General features: G+C 40.0%; 1 protein-coding gene across 4 annotated transcripts in view; it reads left to right on the top strand.

Moving 5' to 3' along the window:
• Positions 1-1,147: 1,147 nt before the first annotated feature.
• lats1 (large tumor suppressor kinase 1) overlaps positions 1,148-23,766 on the top strand; it is a 44,439-nt gene continuing 21,820 nt past the window's right edge. Inside the window, exons 1-5 of one of the 4 annotated variants that reach the window (XM_043681068.1) lie at positions 1,148-1,300; positions 3,242-3,752; positions 10,831-10,981; positions 13,855-15,446; positions 21,027-21,609. In XM_043681068.1, the coding sequence (XP_043537003.1) occupies positions 3,396-3,752; positions 10,831-10,981; positions 13,855-15,446; positions 21,027-21,609 (2,683 nt within the window). In that variant the 5' untranslated portion in view covers positions 1,148-1,300; positions 3,242-3,395. Of the gene's footprint in view, positions 1,301-1,329; positions 1,485-3,241; positions 3,753-10,830; positions 10,982-13,854; positions 15,447-21,026; positions 21,610-23,766 lie in introns of those variants that run through there. The other 3 variants (XM_043681062.1, XM_043681051.1, XM_043681059.1) reach the window with 3 other exon arrangements.

Below are 23,766 nucleotides of genomic sequence, written 5' to 3'. Positions count from 1 at the left end.
CACTGCTGATCAAGGTCCTATTGTACTCTGAGGGAACCTTTGCTGTCCACTACACCTTCAATTTTGGTGTCATCTGCAAACTTACTAACCATACCTCCTATGTTCACATCCAAATCATTTATATAAATGACAAAAAGCAGTGGACCCAATAACGATCCTTGTGGCACACTGCTGGTTACAGGCCTCCAGTCTGAAAAGTAACCCTCCACTACCTTCAAGCCAGTTTTGTATTCAAATGGCTTGTTCTCCCTGTAGTCCATGAAATCTAACCTTGCTAATTGGTCTACCATTAGGAACCTGGTCAAATGCCTTGCTGAAATCCATCTAGATCACATTCACTGCTCTACTTTCATCAATCTTCTGTTAGTCAATCAAGTTAATTAGACATGATTTCTCTTGCACAAAGCCATGTTGACTCTCCCTAATCCGTCCTTGCCTTTCCAAGTACATGTAAATCTGTCCCTCTGGATCCCGACCAACGACTTGCCCACCACTGATGTCTGTAGTTCACTGGCTTTTCCTTTGTTTTAATTTCTCCCCTGAATCATTTGATGGTGCAGCCTTACCTTACTGTTGCACTGAATTCAGACTCTTGTAATATTATTATGGAATATCTAAAACGCAGAATATAACCGACCATGTTCAATGCTATAGATCAGTGATTTTCAAACAATGTGTTTCGAGAACCCTGCAAGTGTGTCACGAATTTTTATACAATGAAATCCAGTTAAAACAAATTTTGTTTCACTTTAGACAAAACTCTATCCTGCCAACATTACAACTCATAAAATGCATGAAAATTAGTGAAATTAAAAGTATGATATCGGTGTTTTGATTCTAAAGCCTAAAGCACTTTAAACACGGGTGTCAGGGCAGAATTGAGATGATGTGAAAAGTAGAATTGTTCTGTCTCAAAGGAGACTGAAAGGAGTGTCAGTTGCCTGATTGCGATGCAGAGTAACATTAACGACGTGCATTCAATTTCTTTACTGGCTGAGACTAGCAGGAATGTCCCATTTTCTGAACCTCTCCCCTCTGGTTAACTACAAGCAGTCATCTCTGTCTAATGAGAGAGCAGCTTTATTATCTCCGGCAGTATGGTGATTTCGCTTACTGCTGTGAATGTCTGCAGGCAACTCGCACCAAGCACCTTGATGGAGTTGGCAGCAATGACTCCTCCTGGCCTGAGGGGGCGATATACACGTACACACAGGCCGTGCCTATGATCTCGCGGGAGGAGCTGAGCTTCGGAGAGTAGAGCGGGTACGGGCGGCCATTGTGGTGTTATGGTTTCTATGGGGTAGGTAGATTGGGGATAGGCTGCTGACCACGGCAATGAGACAAGATTTTCTGCTATTTACCTATATCCGACTGAGGAGAGTGGGGTGGCTGTCACCGATCCTTGCTGGCGCCGCAATTGGCGATGAGTTGGCAAGAAGATCCCGAGCTTAAAATGGCCGTGGGGCCTAAAGGAGAGATCGTGGGTAGGAAGACACTTAGACCCCGGCCTCTCTTTGCAGGCGTAGCTTCCCAGGCTTGGGTTTGGATCCGGCCTCTTGTCGCAGGCCTGGTACCTAAGAGACAGTAGGGAGTGTATACTGTATGGGTGGGTGTAGTGCTTGCTGTTAGTCGTCGTATTTTTGAATTATCAAACGATTATCAAATTAGTCCCAATCCCCTGCTCATCTCTCAACACCGCAATTTCTTCCCTTTCCAGTTTTTGTCCACTTCCCTTTTGAAAGCTATGATTCAGTCTATTTCCTCTAATGTTTCAGACAGCAAATATTCCAGAGCATTATTATTCGCTGTATAAACTTTTAAACTTTTTTCTTCGTCTTTCTTTTGTCGGTTATTCTAAATCTTTGTTCTCTGGTTGTAGTTCCTCCCTGCCAGGGGAAACAGCTTATTTATTTAACGTGAACGCTGTTTAATTGTGCACACGTCCTATCCTCTGCCCTAGGAAAAACAATCCAGCTATTCTCTTAAATTAACTACCTTAATGACAGACGAGTCTGAATTAATATTTAAGGTTGTGATACTTGACCATTTTCCAAAAGATTTATAAAAAGCAATGAGCTTGTATAATTTGAGCAGTTGTATGAATGTTATCCTGTTTTACTTTGTATCAGTTTAATGGTACACAGCTTGCACAACCTTTCAAAACTGTAGACGGTAATCCACAATTTTGTACAATCAGTATGTGACATTCATAAAAAGCCTTCTTTAAAAAAAGAAACACTGCAATACAGTTCAAGGTCCTAATAATCTTGTATGTTTTTTTTACTTTTTAGATAGACACGTGAAAAGGCAGGGGACGGAGGGAAATAGACTATGTGCAGATTGGGATTAATTTGGAATATATCGAGGCCGGCACAGAAAAGTTGGGCTGATGGGCCTCTTCCTGTGCTACACTGTTCTATGTGTCAGGACTGATAGTGTGTGAAAAGTAAATGGGCTTTATGCTTCTGATTGGAATTGTAGAACAATGTGGAAACTTTGTATTTCATTTTAATGTGAGTTCTCAACTGATAGCCACCAAGTATCAATATGGTGAATGATGGTAAATGTTGAAGTGCAAATTAGCTGTTCAAAGTGGAATAGTATCTTTGCATTTCAAGATCTGTCTCCATGATAACTGTATTTGCTGTAAAGGTATTGAAAATGTCCATATACATTGTTTGTTTTGTCCCAGCTAGATGGAACAGTTGAGTAGCCCAGATATGATTCCTGTTAATTTTGCATGTTATTCTCTTGACATGCTACAAGTGATGAATTGGCTAGTGTAGAATTGCTTCTTTACAGAGTGGTATGTTTCTGAAACCTACAGATAAAGTTTGCCACAGATTGAGCTTGTGGAGAGGCTGCAGATTTTGTTTAGCTTCCAGGTCTTTGGGTTACATAGAGTAAAGAAAAAGTGTTTTTGCTCCCAGTTGATATGAATTAACTACTGCTGTCATGTGGAAAGGTGCAGTGCCCCCGTTCCCATAAAGTGTGATATATAGCACCAACAGACAGGTTCTCCTTTGAGGTATCTTAAAACATGAGATGCTTTCTTTCGGAGAATGAAAAAAATGCTGACCGCTAGGAATCTTTATATTTCTTTTTAGAACTGAGCTTGACTTTTGGTTTTGCATTTATTAGTCTGAAGTTCACTTAGTTGTTTTGTAGATTCTGTTTTGAGTGGTAAATATTTGGATAAATTTATTTATTTGACCTAATGCCTTTGCTTATTTTGTTTCAGTTAGCTGGATCTTGTAAATGCACAGATGAGCAGAAAACAACATTGCAGCTGAGGATCTTGGATATCTAACACGAAGCCAAGATATCCTGTAACTTGCTAGTATTTCAGCTTCTGTAAATGAGCCAAGATTAGTTGGTTTTTTTCTGACACCTTCATGAAGAGAGGAGAGAAGCCTGATGGACATAGACAAATGAGGCCAAAAACATTCCCTGCCAGCAACTTTTCTGGGAGTAGCCGCCAGATGTTGCAGGAAATCAGAGAAAGTCTCAGGCATTTACCCAAACCATCAGGGGATGCTGGGAGCACTGATCAAAGTGTGATGAAATTGAGCACAGAAGATTCAAGACAACAAGGCCGGAATGCACTTAAATTTGTAACTTACCAAAAGGCTCTGCAGGAGATCCGGAACTCCTTGTTGCCATTTTCAAATGAATACAGTTCTTCAGTCCGTGGTTCCACGGATGTAAACAAGCAGATGTTACAGGATTTAGTAAATGCAGGGTTTGATGAGGTGAGATCTATATAAGTGGAACATCATAAATTCCATCCATGTAGACTGTGTAAACTATATTGCTATATTCTTGACAGATTTTTAATTTCCAATGTAAAGGTTGCCAAAGAGAGAATTCTTGTTAGAACAGTAACAGCATTCAATACTAAGTGCCAATTGGCCAATAAATTCGGAAATTTCCGAGATGTGCCAGTAGTCATGAATCTTAATTGATTTTATGTTCCTCCACTATTGGCCTTCTTTGAGTGACATCTCATCCATAGCCTCCCAGTTATTTTTAAAAATTTACAGGATTTGTGGATTAAACCCATTAAACTCCATGCAGCAACCAGATTTATTCATTATGTGCAAGCAGCATCTGATTGCCTCAAGATGCTAGCAAGCTAAAGAGACATTTACCATAAGTAAATCCCATGCATCGCAGACAGCGGTACTCCTGCAGTTGTGTCACACTGTGAATATAAACATCTTTCACCATCACGGATATCTGCTGTCAAGGTATGGAGGACTGTTACTGGTTTCCTGATAGGCAAAGTCATGTAAAAGGCCCCCTGTCATAGAGTCACACAGCACGGGAACGGACCCTTCAGTCCAACTGTTACGTGCTGAGCATAATGCCAAGCTAAACTAGTCCCACCTGCCTGCTCCTGGCCCATATCCCTCTAAACCTTTCCTATTCCTGTATCAATCTTGTAAACGTTGTAATTGTACCCATATCACCGCTTTTCTAAGAAGTTCATTCCACACGCAAACCACGATTTTTCTCGTGTCTTTCTATATCTTCACTTCTCAATTTAAAGATTTGCCCCGAGTCTTGAAATTCCCCATCCTGGGGAAGAGATAACTACAATTAACTCTATCTATACCTCTCATTGTTATGTAAACTTCTATCAGGTCACCTTTCAACCTCCTATGCTCCAGTAAAAAAAAGTCCCAGCCTATTCAACCTTTATAACTCAAACCTTCCATACCTGACAACATCCTGGTAAGTCTCTTCTGAACCCTCTCCAGCTTGTTAATATCCTTCCCATAACTGGGCAACTCGAATTGGATACCGTATTCCAGAATATGTCTCACCAATGTCCAAGACAACCTCAACATAATGTCCTGATTCCTAAGCTCAAAGGAATGAGCAATGAAGGCAAGTGTGCCAAACACTCTTTTTAACCAACTTGTATATGTGCAATGCAAACTTGAAATAATTATGTACCTGCATCCCTCGGTCTCTCTGTTGTACAACACTACCCTACCCTTTTTATACCAAAATGCAGTACCTCACATTTATCTGGGTTGAACTCCATCTGCCATTTTCAGCTCATTGACCCATTTGATCAAGATCCCTTTGTAATCTTAGAAAACCTCCTTCACTGTCTACTATGCCTCTAATTTTGATGTAATCCGCAAATTTACTGATTGTGCCCTCTATATTCTCATCCAAATCATTTATGTAAATGACAAACAAAAGAGAACCAATCCCTGTGGAACACCGGTAGTCACAGGCCTCCAGTCCGAAAAGCAATCCTCCACTGTTACTCTCTGTTTCTTGCCGTTAATCCAATTATGTATCCAATTGGCAAGTTCATCCTGAGTCCCATCCTGCTGTGCTTTTCCAGTGCCGCCCTTTTCGACTGACTCTCCAGCATCTTCAGTCCTTACTTTCTCTTTACTGATTTGTCTACCGTGCAGAACCTGGTCAAAGGCTTTACTAAAATGTAAATAAAGAACACCCACTGCTCTGCCATCATCAACCTTTTTGGAAACTTCCTCAAAAAACTAAATCAAGTTTGTGACACATGATTTTCCTTGCACAAAACCATGCTGACTATCCCTCATCAATTTTTGCCCTTCCAAATGTCCATAGATCCTATCTTTTATTATCATCTCCAACAATTTACCCCACAATGGAAGTCAGACTCAGAGTGACAACCTTTCGTAACAAAGGTACAACATTAGCCACTCTTCAGTCATCAGGATTCATGTGTCTCTAATGTCCAACGAAGCTTGGTTGAAGCAGCAACATCAGACAAAATAAACATGGACATAGATCATCGAGTTTACATTCTCCTATGACCTATCTAGTTCAGATAAAAGATCCTGCTGCAACCTCCGATGACCTGCTTTCCCTACTTAGATATTGTAAAAATGTTGTGTCTTAGTCCTTGATAAGTGAGGCAAAAGTTAACTCTACCTTTCTCCTTTCTTCACATAAAGTTTGTTGTGATTCTTGGGCAGGTTAATTTGAATCATGAAAAATTCTTGTCTCCTGTTTGTGGAATAAGATTTGTTTTCATCTGGAGTGTCACGAGGTGCATGTTCGGATGCTGATAATGCTTCAATAATATTCCTGAAAGAAAGAGACAATGCTGATAGAATATCAGACAATTCAGCGCAGTACAGGCCCTTCGGCGCTGGATCGTGCGCCGACTTGTGAAACCAATCTGAAGCTCATCTAACCTACACTATTCCATTCTCATCCATATACCTGCCCAATGACCATTTGAATGCCCTTAAAGTTGGCAAGTCTGCTGATGAAGCTTTTTGTCTTGCACTCACTAGAACAGATGCAAGGTTGCAATCCCTTTCAATTTTGGAAATTTAAACTGCATGAGCAAGATTGATGTTCTTACGGCAAATTGACTAGCCTAGGAATTGCAATGGAAAATGCATCAGGGACCTGTTAGCCCTTACGCTTGAAAAGGAGCAATGCCTGGACAAGTTCCTTCTGTTTACAGAGGGCAGATTGCTTCATATGGATGTACATAGCTTCTAGCAAACAAAAGTGAATCACAATTTGGGCTTAACTTAACTTAAGTTAGTTCGAATCGTAAACATGCTTTGCACAGTATTTATTCAGCAACCCCTTAACTAGATCACATCTAATGTTGGAAATTCTATCCTGAGTTTTGCAAGCACAGGCCGGTTGAGTGTAGTCAGTATTCTGTCTACGTGTTAGGAAGTAAAATGTACGTCACTCTGCTTCTGAAATTCATATAGTACACTGCTCATTTGTGCAGTAGAAAGAATATCTTTTCACTCAATAGGAGTAACCTAGTCACACTGACACTACTACATTTGTTGATTATAACTGGAGTAGGCCATTCAGCCCATCAAACCCACCACACCATTCTTGCTCATGACTAATGTTGCCTCCCCTCCAAGTGACATGGAAGCCCTTTTTCCAAAAAAAAATTTCTTTCAGTTTGCAATTACATAGCATCAGTCAGAGAGGGAAAAGCCACAAGGAAGAACTACATAATTGTAGTAACATTTGAGTTATAACATTATGATGGATGTATTATTCTACTGAGTGTCCTGCTAACTTGTTGAACTTCTAATGTTCTCATTTATTTGACCTGTAAATCAAACTTACAATGTACTGCAGTTAAACATGAATTATGTATTTTTATTTCCAATTTTCTTTAATGGACTGGACTTCATCCAGTATGTCAAGAAACTGTTTATGTAGAACATCCCGAAAACACATTTAATCAGGAACTATGATAGTGGGTTGGTCTTTGTAATCTTTATCTTCAATGAATTTGGCTTAATTCAGTATGATACTTCCTGAATGATTTAAGGGAGATAGGATCTGTTTACCAGAGTGACCAGTGATGTTGAATCTTTGAGAAGTATCTACTGAGCCCTTATATTTATAACAACATGTTTAAGATTGAATGAAAGTATTGATTGGTGAAGCCCTGAGCACTGATTGCTGATCAATTAATCTAGAGGATTTTTTAAAGAAATCACTGAGGTTTGTTGATATTGCCTTGCTATGAAGCGCAGAAGAATGCTGCTAATCCAACATGTCTAACCATTTTCTAAGGATTGAGAATTTAACACAAGAGGCTTTTCGGCTCCTAAGCATGTTCCACCATGATTTTAGATAAGGCTTAGATACATTAGATACATGCTTTAACTCTGTTTAACTAGATTTTATCCATATTCTTTGATATCATTATCTAACGTTATCTATTTTGGTCCTGATAATTTCAGTTGACCAAGCATTTACTGTACAGCCTTCTGGGAGAAGGTGTTACACATTTCCATCACCATCCTGATTCCACTCTTGAGTGCCTGTCTCGCTTTTTAAATTAGTGTTCGTTTGTTCCCTCAACAGAAGAAAATAACTTCTCTGTTCTTCATACACTCTCAAATTCTTCCCATCTGTAAGATCATTTGGCCATTATAAACTAATTTTTGCTTGATTTTATATATTCTGCTTAATTTTCTTTGTATTTTAGCTTTTCAAAATCTCATTTTATTTTCTGTACTAATCTTCATGAATTATAGATAGTCTGTGTCCGTATAAACTCTAATTGCAACTGATCCTTTTTATGCATTCTTTGCTGAACTTTCAATTGGGTTTATCTGAGCTAGTTCCCCTTTCTGTTAAATTAAAATATTATTTCCAGACTTTGCCTTCTTCCACCACCTTCCTTACTTTTGTTTCAACTTTTATTGCATAAATGTGTGTTGGTCAGTAGTTTCTACATGTTTTGCATCCTTACAAGTTCTACTTGCTCCATGTCATTTTCTAGGACTGGATCTGGTATTAAGTTGCTCATGCCTACATTTCAGGCACACATTATCTAAAGCAGAGTTTGGACATATTGCAGAATTGCATTTTCCACTTACATGACTTTTACAGGGTGTTCTGGTATAACGTGCTGGTTGGGTTACACTGCAGTCGCATGCTATAGAAAGTCATGCTGCAGAAGATCACTATAGAAAACTTCTATATCTGTGCAGTAGAAAGTTTGCGTTATTCAAACAGCGCCTTCAATTCGTTAGCCGTGTTATAGCCAATTCGCATTGATAAAACGTGTGTTATACCAGAACAGCCTTTGCTTGTATCTGTTTTTGGGGTGATCAGAGTTTGAAATGACAGTTCAAGTCTAATCAATGTTGATGTTCCGAGAACGGGATGCCCTGTGTGGATATTGGAAAATCTTGTATGAAATATGTGAAATTCCATAAATGTACTTCAAAGTTCCACAAGAAAGCTGACTGTACAACAAACTATTGCTGCTGCAATCCAGATGCGATTAAGAGGTTGTTCTCTTATTTCTCATCTAAACAAATGATCAGGATTCGGAAATGCATGTTGATCAAATTTTCAGCAAATCCTTGTAGAACAGTGAAGGAATTGAGAGAATCTAAACTGTTTGCGTGTGAGCAGAACAATGGTAAATGGAATTCAACATAGTTTACTGTAAGCTTTATAGGAGAAAGTGAGGACTGCAGATGCTGAAGATCAGAGTCGTGAGTGTGGTGCTGGAAAAGAACAACAGGTCAGGCAGCATCCAAGGACTAGGGGAATCGATGTTTCAAGCATAAGGAATGGTACTTGCCCGAGGAGGTGGAGGGGGGGGGTCGTGGCTGAGAGATAAATGGGAGAGTGATGGGGCTGGGGGGAAGGTAGTTGGGAATGCAGTAGGTAGATGAAGGTTTATACACTGAAAGAAACCATGTTGAGAGCACGTTTAAGTGGATGAGAGTGATCTGTAGATATATACATGACGTTGGCTATGTCTGGGCAAAGAAAAGCATGGTATCATTATGGTACAGAAGGAGGCCGTTCACCCAATCAGATCTATGCTGATTTTCTGCAATGGAGTCCTTTTGGTCTCATTACATTTCTCTCTTCCCATAGCTGCCACAGTTTATTTCCCTTGGGTTTCCATCGTATGTCCCTTTCAAATCATTGATCATCCCCTATGCTTCCACCATCCTTGAAGGCAGCATGTTCATGATGATTATCACTCAGAACATTAAAAACCTATTCTTCTAATCCCCTTGCATCTCTTGCCCAAAGTCTTAAATTGCTGATCCCTGGTCTTTGTACATTGCTGTTCCTTTATCGTCCTTATCTAAATTTATCTCAATCTTGGAAATCTATCAAATCTCTTTTCAATCTCCTTTGCTCTGAGGAGAACAGCCATAACTTCTCTAACTTCTCATTGTTGATAAAGTCCCTTGTTCCTGGAACTATTTTGATAAATCTCTGTGGCCTCTCAAGGACCCTCGTATCCTTCTGAAATTTGTGGCAATCAAGGTTGGAGCTAGTGCTCTAGTTGTGGCCTAACTAGAGTTTTATAAAAGATTAAGCATGACTGCTCTACTTCTCAACCTTTATTTATGAAGAAACCTGAAGAAGGGCTCATGCCCAAAACGTCGATTCTCCTGCTCCTTGGATGCTGCCTGACCTGCTGCGCTTTTCCAGCAACACATTTTCATCTCTTTATTTATGAAGCCCAAGGTTCCACATCTAAATACTTGAAATATGACCTGCCACCTTGAAACATTTATGTGCTGGAACCCAGGTCATAGAGAGAAGAGATTACTCTTATAATGCTATGTTCTTGGAATATATCTCATGTATTCAGTAGAATTTAGACATAGGAGCAAAAAGGCAAATTGAATGCTGGACTGATATGACAACATAAACCCAAGACTATCAATGCTGACGACATATTCTGCTGTAGTTACTGTTCAATTCTAATTACTGGACCACAGTGTTAAATCTGAATTCTAAAAGCCGTGCATATCAGAAAAATGAGAGTAATCGCTACTATGAGATCTAAGTTGTAAAGTAGATTAGATCTTCAATTTGGGAAATGAATTGCAAGAAAGTTGATAAAACTATTGATTTCCGTTGAAGATTGATGGACATGGTCAAATGGCCTGTCTCACGTGCGTTGTAGCTCTTTACGTATTATTTTTGTAATAGCTCAAATTAAAACACACAAACCACATTTTTTATAGGAAGCTATGTTGAGCCCTGTTACTGTAAAGTTCATTTAAAAAAAATGGAAATTTGAAAATGTATTCATGACATAGAGATGATACAAACTGAATAGTTGGATCATTGCTGGAAGGACAAATTCCCTTTTTAAAAAATCATTTGAGAGAATCTTGCTTATTATTGTTGACTGTGTCTTAATATGTAAACATTTTGTGTTTCTTAAATTTCTAGAAATGCTTTCATGGATCAATTTATAAAATCACTCGTGACATGAAACGTTTACTGTTTTTGGATTAAATGTCTGCTTCAGTTCACTTCATTTATTTCTAGGACATGGTAGTTCGAGCTCTCAAGCAGACCAACAGTCGCAGTATAGAGGCTGCAATTGAATACATCAGTAAGATGAGCTATCAGGATACACGGCGAGAACAGATGGTTGCTGCAGCTGCAAGACCAGTGAATGCAAGTGTGAAAACATCAGGTATATGTTGCTATAACATTGTCACTTTTAGCTCTTTCAGTGCTAAGATATATGTCATGCCTCTGTCCTTGGTTTCTTTCTTATTGTGGTAGCAGCATCTTTTAACATATCCAATTTTTGGCAGTTTTAAGGGGACACAATTTATGTTTGCATTTACACCACTTGATTAAATATTTTTCTTTATGTTATTATAATGTTTACTTGATGATTCTACTGCTTTGGGTTTCAGCAGTGCATTTGACATTTATTATTCTGTCGTATTGAAGCAGAGCAGTTCACTTTCATATTTGGTTCTGTGCATTTGTATAGATCAGGTTGGCATCAGCCATCTTGTGAGAAGCTCAGTTTGTCTTAATGCTGTCTTTCAAAATACTGTACAACAGTAGTCAACTTGGCTTTGGTCTTTTTAATGTATTTGTACTTGACTGGACCCTTGTCTACATAATCCAGACCAACTAGTTAGAAATAATGTTCACTTGTTTTCTCTATAGGAGTGGGACTGAACGTGCAAAATATCCAAATGTACATTGACTGATTGTGATCTAAAATGATTCAATCCAGCACTTGAAAGTAAACGTGTTCTGCTGTTGTGAAATCTTTATTCAACTTCCCACTTTGGCCTGTGTCATATGCATTTATATTAATGAAACCCTGCTAGGTTTGGGTAGGTCTAAGCATATAGGAAATTGTGATGGTCAATCCTTCCTTTATGTGCAGCAAATGTACATCCTGTATTGGAACAAAGTTTGTTTGTACCTGAAGGTGGTTGAGCCATGCAGTAGATCATTCAGATGTTGTGGAGAGGGTTTGCAGGTATAACTGTTTAACAAGATGAATTTCATATTTAGTCCAGTTTACTTCACTCCAGCAGTCTGTTTTAAGAAGATATTTATTTCAGAATATATTTTTAAACACATCTATTTGGCTGACTAACTAATTTTTTTTTAAAAGTAGTGAAATTGGTTAGCACAATTGCATTACCTAGTTTAATTGTTTCAATTTTATCTCCTGTTTGAAGGCTTCCCCATTGCCTGTACCTCTGGGTGCTCAGTACAAAAACTGTATGCTGTTAAGTTCAAAGTCTGTTTCCTATTGTGCGCACAGCTGCCATACTAAACTGCTATCAGTATAGGTTGGGTGGAGTTAGGAATGTTGATTTTGCAGAGAATGGTTTGATGATCGATAACTAGAACTTAATGCCATTAGTGAGCCATTATGCTGTTTTGTTGATTTGTATCTTAATTCATTCTAACAGTCCTCGTTCTGCAACCTGAGTATGTTTGGCTATCAATCATGGCTATCAGTCCTACTTTTGAAATTTCAAATAATCTGCTCTGTATTCCCAATATCTTGTTTCCAATGAATATTTCCAGCATTTGCAGTTTTAAAACTTGATTCACATCTAAAATTTAAAAATCACACAACACCAGGTTATAGTCCAACAGGTTTATTTGGAAGGAGAAAGTGAGGACTGCAGATGCAGGAGATCAGGGTTGAGTGTGTGTTGCTGGAAACGCACTGCAGGTCAGGCACCATCTGAGGAGCAGGAGAATCAAAATTTTGGGCATAAGCCCTTCATAAGGTTTATTTGGAAGTACAAGCTTTCAGAGCACTGCTCCTTAGGTAGCTAGTGGGGCAGGATCATCGGAGCATCCATGGAGAGAAAACAAGTTAATGTTTTGAGTCGAGATAACTTTTCATCAGAGGTGAAGAGAAATGTGGATTTGGCAGTATTTACACAATTGAGAGTGCGGTGTTAGAGGGGGTAAGACTGCTGAGGATGAAAGGATCTTGATAGTTCAGATTTTGAAGTGATTGGAATGTGAGAATAGCAGATCAATAGTGTGTCAAACTGCCAGACTAGGAAGAACAGACAGTCCCACTGGAGTGGGGAGAGGGAGAGAAGGTGACAGAGAATGTAACAAGCAAAGGTAAAAGAAAGGGAGGCAATAGATTCACAATTTGAAGGTGTTTAACTCAATATTGAGCCCAATAGGTTGTAAACTGTCGAGTTTGAAGATGAGATGTTGCGCCTCTAGTTTGCACTGTGATTCACTGGAGCATTGCAGCATGCAGAGGATAGACAAGTGGGCGTGTGAGTAAGACACTGTTAAAATGACCAGCTACGTAAAAATTTCGGGTCATGCTTGCACGCACACTGGAGATGTTCTGCAAAGCAGTCACCCATTCTGCGTTTTGTTTCTCCAATGTATAGTAGGCCACATTGGGTGCTGCAAATACAATACACAAGATTGGAGGATGTACAGGTGAAATGCTGCTTCACTTGGAAAGATTGTTAAGGGCCTTGGATGGTGAGCAGGGAGGAGATGAAAGGGCAGGTGTTGCACCTTCTGTAGTTCCATGGGAAGGGGGTTGGTGTTGGTGGTTGAGGAATGGAGTAGGGTGTCCTGGAGAAATTTGGATGTGGAATTTCGCAGTGAAGAGTTTTAATGTCAGTAGTAGGGCATGGAAATTGGGTATAGTCTCAGCCAGAAATGGAGGAAGGCAGAGATTTTGAGGATTGCACAATTGAAAATTGTGTAAATGGGAAATTTGAGGCCATGGAACAATTTAAATCAAACATGAAATATTCCAGATAGATATTTTTACAGATGGTGTTACTGGATTGCCTGAATTTAATATTTTCCAGTTATGAAACTCCATGGTGAGTGAACTGCAATCTATTGAAAACTAAATGTGAAAAATGTTACCATATTGTGAAGTTAACCGAGAGTTTAATATAGGAAGATCAATAATATGTACATTTGTAGTACACCACAAAATGTAATGTACTCTAACAAAACTATATTTTGTCTGCGTCACTGATATATTTTATACTAGTATCATTTTATTTTTCTCATCTTCCTGAACAGCACCCAGCACGGTTCAGCAAACAATTAACCGGAGGCCAAGCTGGAAGGGCTCAAAAGAATCTTTAGCTGCACAACGACATGGTCCATCATTGATGGATGGCGTGGGATATCGAGCAGACAGCCCGGTCTCCCAGATAGAAATGGGTCGGCCATTGTCATCAAGTTCAGGAATGACTACATATACACAGAGTCATCCAGGTAATGGACAAGTGCCTTTGGGAGCAGTGAACACTCAGAGAGCGAACCCTCAACCACCACTCCCAGTCAGGAGTGTAACTCCTCCACCACCTCCACCCAGAGGACAGACTCCACCCCCACGTGGTACCACTCCTCCCCCACCCTCTTGGGAGGGGAGCCAGCAACCAAAACGGTTCTCTGGCAACATGGAATACATGATTACACGAATATCTCCTGTGCCGCAAGCAGCCTGGCAGGATGGGTTCCCACCAGCAAACCTGAATGCTGCCTCTATGATGAATCCACAGCCCCAAGGCCAAAGAGGAATTAGTCCTATTCCACTTGGTAGGCAACCTATTATCATGCAAAATGCCACTTGTAACAAATACAACTACCCAGCAGGCCGAACAGGCCACCAGAATGGATCAGCACCACCTGATGGCTCTATAGGTGGACACTTTGTGCCACACACAACTGTTATGGGAGGAAGCGCGGTGACTCGTCAGCCACCTCCATACCCTCACTCTCAGTCTAGCAGACTAAGCCCCTGTGCCCTCCAAATGCAAGCTGGTGGGGCTGCTGCTACCACTTACAGTAGTAACTTGAATGGAAACGTTTCACAGTCTGTCATGGTGTCAAACCGAAACAGCCAGAACATGGATCTTTATAACATCGGTGCACCTACAATTACATCTTCATGGCCACAGCCACCTCCACCTCAGCCCCAGTCTTCAGGTGGTGGGCAGGAGATGACTAACTGGCATCCTTCTCAAAATCTGAACGCACCTGTACGGTCCAATTCTTTCAACAATCATCTTCTGTCCAGCCGGCAGCCTCATTCCAACTCTCAGCCCTCTGTCACCACGGTGACTGCCATTACACCTGCCCCCATTCTACAGCCTGTGAAGAGCATCCGTGTACAGAAACCTGAGCTTCAGACAGCGCTTGCGCCTACTCACCCTCCCTGGATGCAGCAAACCGGACCTGTTCCCGAGTGTTCCACTCTCACTGAAGCTCCGAGTTATCAGCCTCCACCTCCACCATATCCCAAGCATTTGCTTCAGCAAAACCAGTCTGCTTCACTGTATGATTCTGTAGCCAAGGTCAACAAAGATGAGCACACAGCAAAACAGTGCATATTACAGGTGGCTCAGAATGCTGAAGAGGATGAGCATGATAAGGCTACCGAGTATGGGGAACGGTTTGATGCTACAGAGAAGGAAAAAAAACTAATTACAACATCGCCTGTCCCAGTGCGGAAAAACAAAAAGGATGAGGAACGCAGAGAGTCACGAATTCAGATATACTCCTCACAAGCCTTCAAATTCTTCATGGAGCAGCATGTGGAGAATGTGCTCAAGTCTCATCAGCAGAGGTTGCATCGCAAAAAACAGCTGGAGAATGAAATGTCAAGGGTAAGCTTCTCTCTGTAAGGCACTTCATCTGCATCGAGCATTCTTCACTTAGGCCCCTACCTATTTCTTTTGTTTGCCATTGTTATGAGCAGCTATGAAGATAGAAATGATGAGATTGGTCATATTTTCACACTTTTCCTTCTTGCTTTCTATGAAGCATGCCTCTAGCTAAAACACATTATTGACGGGTAAATAGCTTCAGGCCTGAAAAGCTGATCACCTGGATAAGCATCCATGTATATAAGAAAAAGAAAATTAGTTTACCTTTAGAAATTTTTGTTTTATCTTGATCCATGACGTTAGCCTTTACTCTGAGATAGCACTCATGTTTCTTTAGTTGTTTGCAGAATTAAGTGCCATCATAAAAATTTGAGTACATAAAACAATGCCGCCTTCATGCACTTCATTTCAGATCAGATTTTCAACCATTTCAACTATTCAAAAAAAGACCAGGAAAATTTTGCTTTGAGTGTGGGTCATTATTTTTAGCTGAACCAACATCTTTTTAAAAATGGTTTATCTGATCATAATATTATTATGAATTGCAGAACTTTTGTTACACTTTGTTTACAACAGCAACTACTCTTCAAAATTACCGTATCATGGAGATGGTGAGGACTGCAGATGCTGGAGAAGTCAGAATCGATAAAGTGATCAACGTTTTGGACTTAACCCTTCATCAGGATTGGGGAGGGGGAAAGAGGCTGAGAAATAATGGGGGTTTTGGGGCTGGCGCTGGGGGAAAAGTAGTTGGGATAGCAATAGGTGAGGCAATTGCCATCCAAACTGCCTTTCCCCCAGCCGCTCCCACCCCCCCTCCCCGTTTATTTCTCAGCCCTCTTTTCCCTCCCTCCAATTCTCTCCAATTCTGATGAAGGGTTAAGTTCAACTCAAAATTACTGTATATACTCAAGTATTTGTCAAATATTTTTGACTACTTTTAAAGGTTAAATTTATGGGATCGACTGTTATGTGGGTGCTACTTTTGAGTGGCTGAAATTCATGCTCATCAAAATTCATACCATTTCATTAGCAAAAGCCCAATTGATCTCTTAACAAATAATGAAAAAAAACACGATTTATGGTCATTCTGAAAACCTGATGCGGAGCGCGATGGTTGCGGACTGCAAGGCCCAGAGCGGAGTGGGATGACCAACACATTGACTCATAAATGTTGACCTGTTATCAGTGGAGAACTGGGGTTGACTTTTACTTGAGATATATGGAAAATTCCAGATTTTTTGGCCAAAAATAGCGGGTCGACCTTTACATGAAATCGACTATTATTGGAGTATACACTTCATTGGCTGTAAACCCTTTTGGAACATAACGGAGGTAGTGAAAGATGCTATAGGAATTCAATTCATTCTTCTTCCATAGAATGGCATCAGTCAGCACTGAAATATAGAGGCATCTTGAGTCTTGCTTTAAAGGAGAATGAGAAAAGCTAAATGATCAATGAGAATTCAGATGTAGTGCAAGATTAGAAGGGAGAAAAGAGGACCAGTGGAGGTGAGAGTTATTTAGGCAAACTAAGCTGAAACATAAAATGAAAACATATGATCAATTGAAGATTGGTGATGCTAAAGAAAATCACGAATGTAAAAATTGAAATTAGAGATTTACAAATTTGTTGAATATGCAACAATTTGGGTGTATCAGTTTTGAAGCTAAATTTAGTAAAGGGAATGCTGGAAAAGAATGAGTAGACTTGAAGTGGATAAGGTCACCAGGTCTTGAGGAAACACGCCATAGGCCATTGACCTGATGTTATTAATGATGGCTACAGTATTCAAACCGATAATTGTAATTTGTGCCATTGGATTAAGGACAGCGAATATAATTCCTTTTCTTCTTGATGGAAAAAGGATAAAGTTATGATCTCTCCATTTTGATGATTATTTGAATAATTCAATATAAAATTGATAAGCATTTTGAATTGTACGGGTTAATTGAGCAATACCATCATGGGTTAGTTAAATGCAAGTCCCATCCAATGCTAATGTATCTTTTGCTTGGAAACTGAAAGAAGTATTTGAAGCAGAGGAGGGTACAGGGCATTAGATTTAAATTTCCAGTAAAGAATTGGCACAGCCGTGATTAACCAGTGGCCATTCTTGTGTTATGAACCCTTTGTGGTTATTCATTTTTTATTGGTGGTCATTAGAGAAGAAATTTTGGTACAAGAACACATAATTCAGCACTCCCTCTTACTGCATCACCGTGTTGGTCTGTATTTTATGGTCAAGTCCGAGGAGGGTGGGCCTTTTGATTTCAAGGTGAATATGATCCCAGCTGAGCTAAACTAACACTTAAACAAATATACAGGTACACAATACAAATTTATAATTAATGTATTAAAAACTTGATCATTCAGGCAAACTTTTACAACTTACCCTTGAAATTTATCACCACCTACAGAAAATTGTCTAATTATGTGCTGTGACATGAGCCCTACCAACTAGCAAAGACTAGTGGCTCCATTTTTGTGCCCTTTTCATGGTGCCTGTACTTGCTTTGTGGTTTCCATTTTCATATTTGCTTAGTTTCAAGCACATGTAAGGTTTCTTACCGTTGGTATTTCTAATGATATTTTGTGCTTACATTCTCTATTAGTGTTGATTAAAGAAAGTTGGAATACTGTACTTGCTAACAATGACATTCTCCTAAAATCTATCCTGGCTCCTTTTACCCATCCTTTTTCAATCCCTGTTCGCAAATGTCCATTTTGTGATGCTGTTCCCTCATGGTTTAATGCTGTTTGATACTATATTTCCTCCAGTCGTTGCTCCTGTATCCTTTTGATCCCCAAAATACTTTGAGTTGCATCCTTCGTCCACTCCTCAGATATGTCTTTGCGTGTGGCATCCATTGCTTCTCTACTTTCATCATTGAATACATCACTGTTGATACTTTCATCAGCTATCTATCTCATACAAAGATGTAGGTTAGTCCAGTTCAATAGCATTAAATTCAGAGCAGCCATTTGAGCTCTCACCAACTTCTTGAGCTCTGCAAGCACCATTCCAAATGTGATTGATGGGTCTGGCAACTATTTACAGTTGTCATCATTCAATCTTGTCACTTTATCCACATACCTATAACTATAAAAATTAACTATAACTCTAAAGCACTCCCTGCAGGGTTGTTGAAAGTGGATTTAATTATAACATTGGAAAGGGAATTGGATATATATTTGAGAAAAGACAAGTTTGTCGGGCTGCATAGAAAGTGTAAGGAGTGAGACAAATTTAAGATTTCTTCCAACAGCTACAGCAGACCTGATGGCCCGATATGCCTACTTTGCTGCAAAATTCTCTTTTAACTCCATTCTCTTTTGGCAGTAATGCTTTAATTTTTTTTTTAGCAGATGTGTCCTGTAGCTGGGATCTTCTTGCTTATTCCTTGGAGTTGCAGTGTTGTGTGGAGCATGTATATTGATGAATAAAAGTTGATCTTGTAGTTTGTCATTTTTCCACACTGCCTGTACCAAAGGTTGTACCTTCGGACCTTGCAGGTTGTACATGTTGGTGTTTCGTTCTTCTTCATTCTTCTTTGTATGGAGCTGCAGGAGATTGGGGAGATACTACACAAGTGTTTTGCATCAGTATTTACTGTGGAAAAGGACATAGAAGATATAGAATGTAGGGAAATAGATGGTGACATCTTGAAAAATGTCCATATTACAAAGGGGGAAGTGCTGGCTGTCTTGGAATGCACAAAAGTGGATAAATCCCCTGATCAGGTGTACCTTAGAATTCTGTGGGAAGCTAGGGAAGTGATTATTGGGCCTCTTACTGAGATATTTGTATCATCGATAACAGGTGAGGTGCCAGAAGACTGGAAGTTAGCTAACATGGTGCCACTGTTTAAGAAAGGTGGTAAGGACAAGCCAGGGAACTATATACCAGTGAGCCTGATATCGGTGATGGGCAAGTTGTTGGAGGGAATCTTGAGGGACAGAATGTACATATATTTGGAAAGGCTAGGACTGATTAGGGATAGTCAACATGGCTTTGTGCGTGGGAAATCATGTCTCACAAACTTGATTGAGTTTTTTGCAGAAGTAACAAAGGATTGATGAGGGCAGAGCAGTTAACGTGATTTATATGGATTTCAGTAAGGCGTTCAGCAAGGTTCCCCACGGGATACTGGTGAGCAAGATTAGATCTCATGGAATACTGGGAGAACTAGCCATTTGGATACAGAACTGGCTGAAAGGTAGAAGACAGAGGGTAGTGATGGAGGGCTGTTTTTCAGACTGAAGGTCTAGTGGAGTGCCACAAGGATCGGTGCTGGGTTACTAACTTTCATCATTTACGTAAATGATTTAGATGTAACCATAAGAGGTTAGTAAGTTTGCAGATGACACCAAAATTCGAGGTATAGTGGACAGCGAAGAAGGCATGTTGGAATATTGCATGCAATTCTGGTCTCCTTTCTATCAGAAAGATGTTGTGAAACTTGAAAGGGTTCTGAAAAGATTTACAAGGATGTAGCCATGATTGGGGGATTTGACCTATAGGGAGAGGTTGAATAGGTTAGGACTGTTTTCCCTGGAGCATCAGAGGCTGAGGGGTAACCTTATAGAGGTTTATAAAATCATGAGGGATGTGGGTAGGATAAATAGGCAAAGTCATTTCCATGGGGTGGGGGAGTCCAGAACTATAGGGCATAGGTTTAGAGTGAGAGGGGAAAGATATAAAAGAGACCTAAGGGGCAACTGTTTCACATAGCGGGTGGTATGTGCGTGGAATGAGCTGCCAGAGGAAATGGTGGAGACAAGTACAATTGCAATATTTAAAAGGCCTCTGGATGGGTATATCAATAGAAGGGTTTGGAGCGAAATGAGCCAGGTGATGGCAGGTGGGATTGGGTTGGGATATTTGGTCGGCATGCATGAGTTGGACTGAAGGGTCTGTTTCCGTGCTGTACATCTCTATGACTCTCTGTTACTGCCATTAGTTATGTGTGCTATCTTATGCATATTAATTGCAATCTAGGAGTGTGCTGACAATCTTGAACAGGATGACTTCTGAATAGTTTCACAGCCCACATTACTTCCAAGCACATGGGTAGTGCATCTTCAAATAATAAAGGCATGACTAAGGATTCATACTTGTTGCATCTCTAATTAGATCCTCGTTTTATAGTGTGATTGAGATGTAATTTGTTCAGTTTGGGATATGTAACAGCTCATATTTAACTGTTAAATAGTGCACGGAGAATTAAATAATATATTGATCATTTAAATGTGTTATTCTAAATGGTATCATCCTTGATTCAATGACAACATATTAATCTGAATGTAACTGAAAGTGATGGCAAGTTTACATAATTGGTTTCCATTTTATGTAGACATAGGAACTCATAATGAAAATATAGAATTAAATGTATAAGTAAATGAATTGTTAAATAGGCATTGAACTGTCAGTTAGCACTGGCAACTTGCTTCATCTGAAGACAACAGTTGTCTTGATATCCCATGTACAGCATTCAGGAAATTATTTCAAGACTATTTAACACCTGTTCTTGAAGAATTTCAGTTTGAAAATTTTAACTCTGTTTGTTTATTTGTAGGTTGGATTGTCAAAAGATGCCCAGGATCAGATGCGCAAAATGTTGTGCCAAAAAGAGTCCAATTATATCCGCCTAAAGAGGGCAAAGATGGATAAGTCTATGTTTGTGAAGATTAAGACCCTGGGAATAGGTGCATTTGGGGAAGTCTGTCTTGCTCGGAAAGTAGATACCAATGCATTATATGCTATGAAAACACTGAGGAAGAAAGATGTATTGCTGCGAAACCAAGTTGCTCATGTCAAAGCTGAACGGGATATCTTGGCAGAAGCTGACAATGAGTGGGTAGTTCGACTCTATTATTCATTCCAAGACCGAGACAATCTTTATTTTGTGATGGACTACATTCCAGGAGGAGACATGATGAGTCTCCTGATCAGAATGGGCATCTTTCCAGAACCTCTGGCACAATTCTACATTGCTGAACTGACCTGTGCTGTGGAAAGTGTTCACAAAATGGGCTTCATTCATAGGGATATTAAACCAGATAACATTCTGATAGACAGAGATGGACATATAAAACTAACTGACTTTGGGCTGTGTACTGGTTTTCGATGGACCCACGATTCCAAGTATTACCAAAGTGGTAAGTAATATTTACTAACACCATTAGTATGGGAATGTTACTGCACACAACTATTATTAGTTGCTCTGTTCAACCATTAATTTATTGCGATTAGATAATTGAGACAACAGTCTCGCACTGTCACAGCCATTGGAAGTAGTTTCAGGTGGGTTTTCTTCATTCCTGTAGACCAATTCCTTGAGGAGTGGGTACTTTGTTGGGTTGGGCCACTTGTGTTTGTAAGCCCAATTTGACATAAAGGATAATTGGAGGTGTGTTCCAAGGATGTAGTTGGAGGACTGGAAAGGGATAGAATGAAGAATAATCCGAATGCTTCCCTGTCTCTAAATACAGTATTTTGCTAGGAATTGATTACCGTGTTTCAAGTGCTTGAGTTTAGTATAGTCTTTATTCCTCTAACCAAGAAAGGCAAGTGTGCCAAACACCACCTTCACTGCCCTATCTAACTGTGATGCTAATTTCACAGAACTATGTGCCTGTATCACTTAGTTTCTCTGTTTGACAATACTCTCTTGGGCTTTGCCATTAACTGTATAAGTCCTGCCCCTGTTCACCTTCCCTCACTTTACTTAAGTTAAACTCCATCTACAACAGCATGGGAATAATTGGTAAATTATTAAAGTTTGCACATTATACATCAGTATAAAAGATGACACCATGAATGAAAACTGTATTTTAAAGTACTTTGTAAGTATGTTTTATTTTATGTAGACTGGTAGTTCATAGCCAAACCAGCTGCATTTTATGGTGACAGAAAATGCAATGAAATCTCTCCCGCTCCACCCAAACACTCTCACATTAATACCAGCTCCTTCCTCCCCACAATACGTACCCATCTTCCCAACTACATCCCTACTACATACATCCTGTCTCCACTCAACCCCTGCTCACTTGTCACTTTCATCCTACTCCCACTCAAGGCTCATCATTCCCTCATCCCTTCCTCCTTGCCTATGCTCTTCACTCCCTGGATTTCTCCGTGTTTACTCTCTGGAGTGGAGAAACAATGCTAACCTGGAAGGATAATAGACTAAAGCTTCAAAATCCAACCCCAGACCCCCTAACCCCATACTTATCATGGCTAATCCACCTAGCCTACACATGCCTGGACACTACAGGGCAAATTTAGTATGGCTAATCACCTAGCCTGTACATCCTTGGACTTTGGATAGGAAACCGGAATACCCAGTGGAAATCGACACAAGCACAAGTAGAGCATGTAACCTTCACACAGACATCCAATACTGGATTTGAACACGGTTCTCTGGCACTGTGAGGCAGCAGTGGTAACCAATGTCCCACCGTTCAACCTGTTATATTCACAACCACTTTTATTTTTCTCTCTTTCCAATTTATTCAAAGTTATTAAATTTCGTCACTGAGTCATAGCGCTATACAGCACAGAATCAGACCCTTCAGTCCAACGTGTCTATGCTGACGAGATATCCTAAATTAATCTAGTCCCATTTGCCAGCATTTGGTCCATAGCTGTCTGAATCCTTCCTACTCATACCCATCCAGATGCCTTTCAAATGTTGTTATTGTACCAGCCTCCACTACCTTCTCTGGCAGCTTATTCTATACATGCACCACTTTCTGCGTGAACATGTGTCCCTTAGGTCCCTTTTAAATTTACCCCTCTCACCTCAAACCTATGTCCTCTTGTTTTGGACTCCCCCACTGTGGGGAAATGACCTAATCTATTTACCCTAACCGTGTCCCTCATGATTTTAAAAACTTCTATATGGTAACCCCACAGCCTCCAACGCTTCAGGGAAAAAAGCCCCAGCCTATTCAACCTCTCCCTATAGCTCAAATCCTCCATCCCTGGCAATATCCTTGTAAATCTTTTCTGAAGCCTTTCAAGTATTACATCTTTCCTATGGCAGGGAGACCAGAGTTGGACACAGAATTCCAAAAGTGGCCTAACTGATGACCTGTACAACAGCAACTTGACCTCTCAACTACTATATCCACTGCATTGACCAATGAAGGCAAGCATACCAGATGCCATCTTCACTACCCTGTCTACCTGCAACTCCACTTTCAAGGAACTGTGAACCTGCATCCTGAGGTCTATTCATTCAGCAACACTCCCCACAAGCTACCTTTAAGTGTATAAGTCCTGCCCTGATTTGCCTTGCCTTGCAGCGCCTC

The sequence above is a fragment of the Chiloscyllium plagiosum genome, chromosome 3, assembly GCF_004010195.1.
Source record: "Chiloscyllium plagiosum isolate BGI_BamShark_2017 chromosome 3, ASM401019v2, whole genome shotgun sequence".
NCBI lineage: Eukaryota > Metazoa > Chordata > Chondrichthyes > Orectolobiformes > Hemiscylliidae > Chiloscyllium > Chiloscyllium plagiosum.
This window is presented reverse-complemented; position numbering and strand designations above follow the sequence as displayed.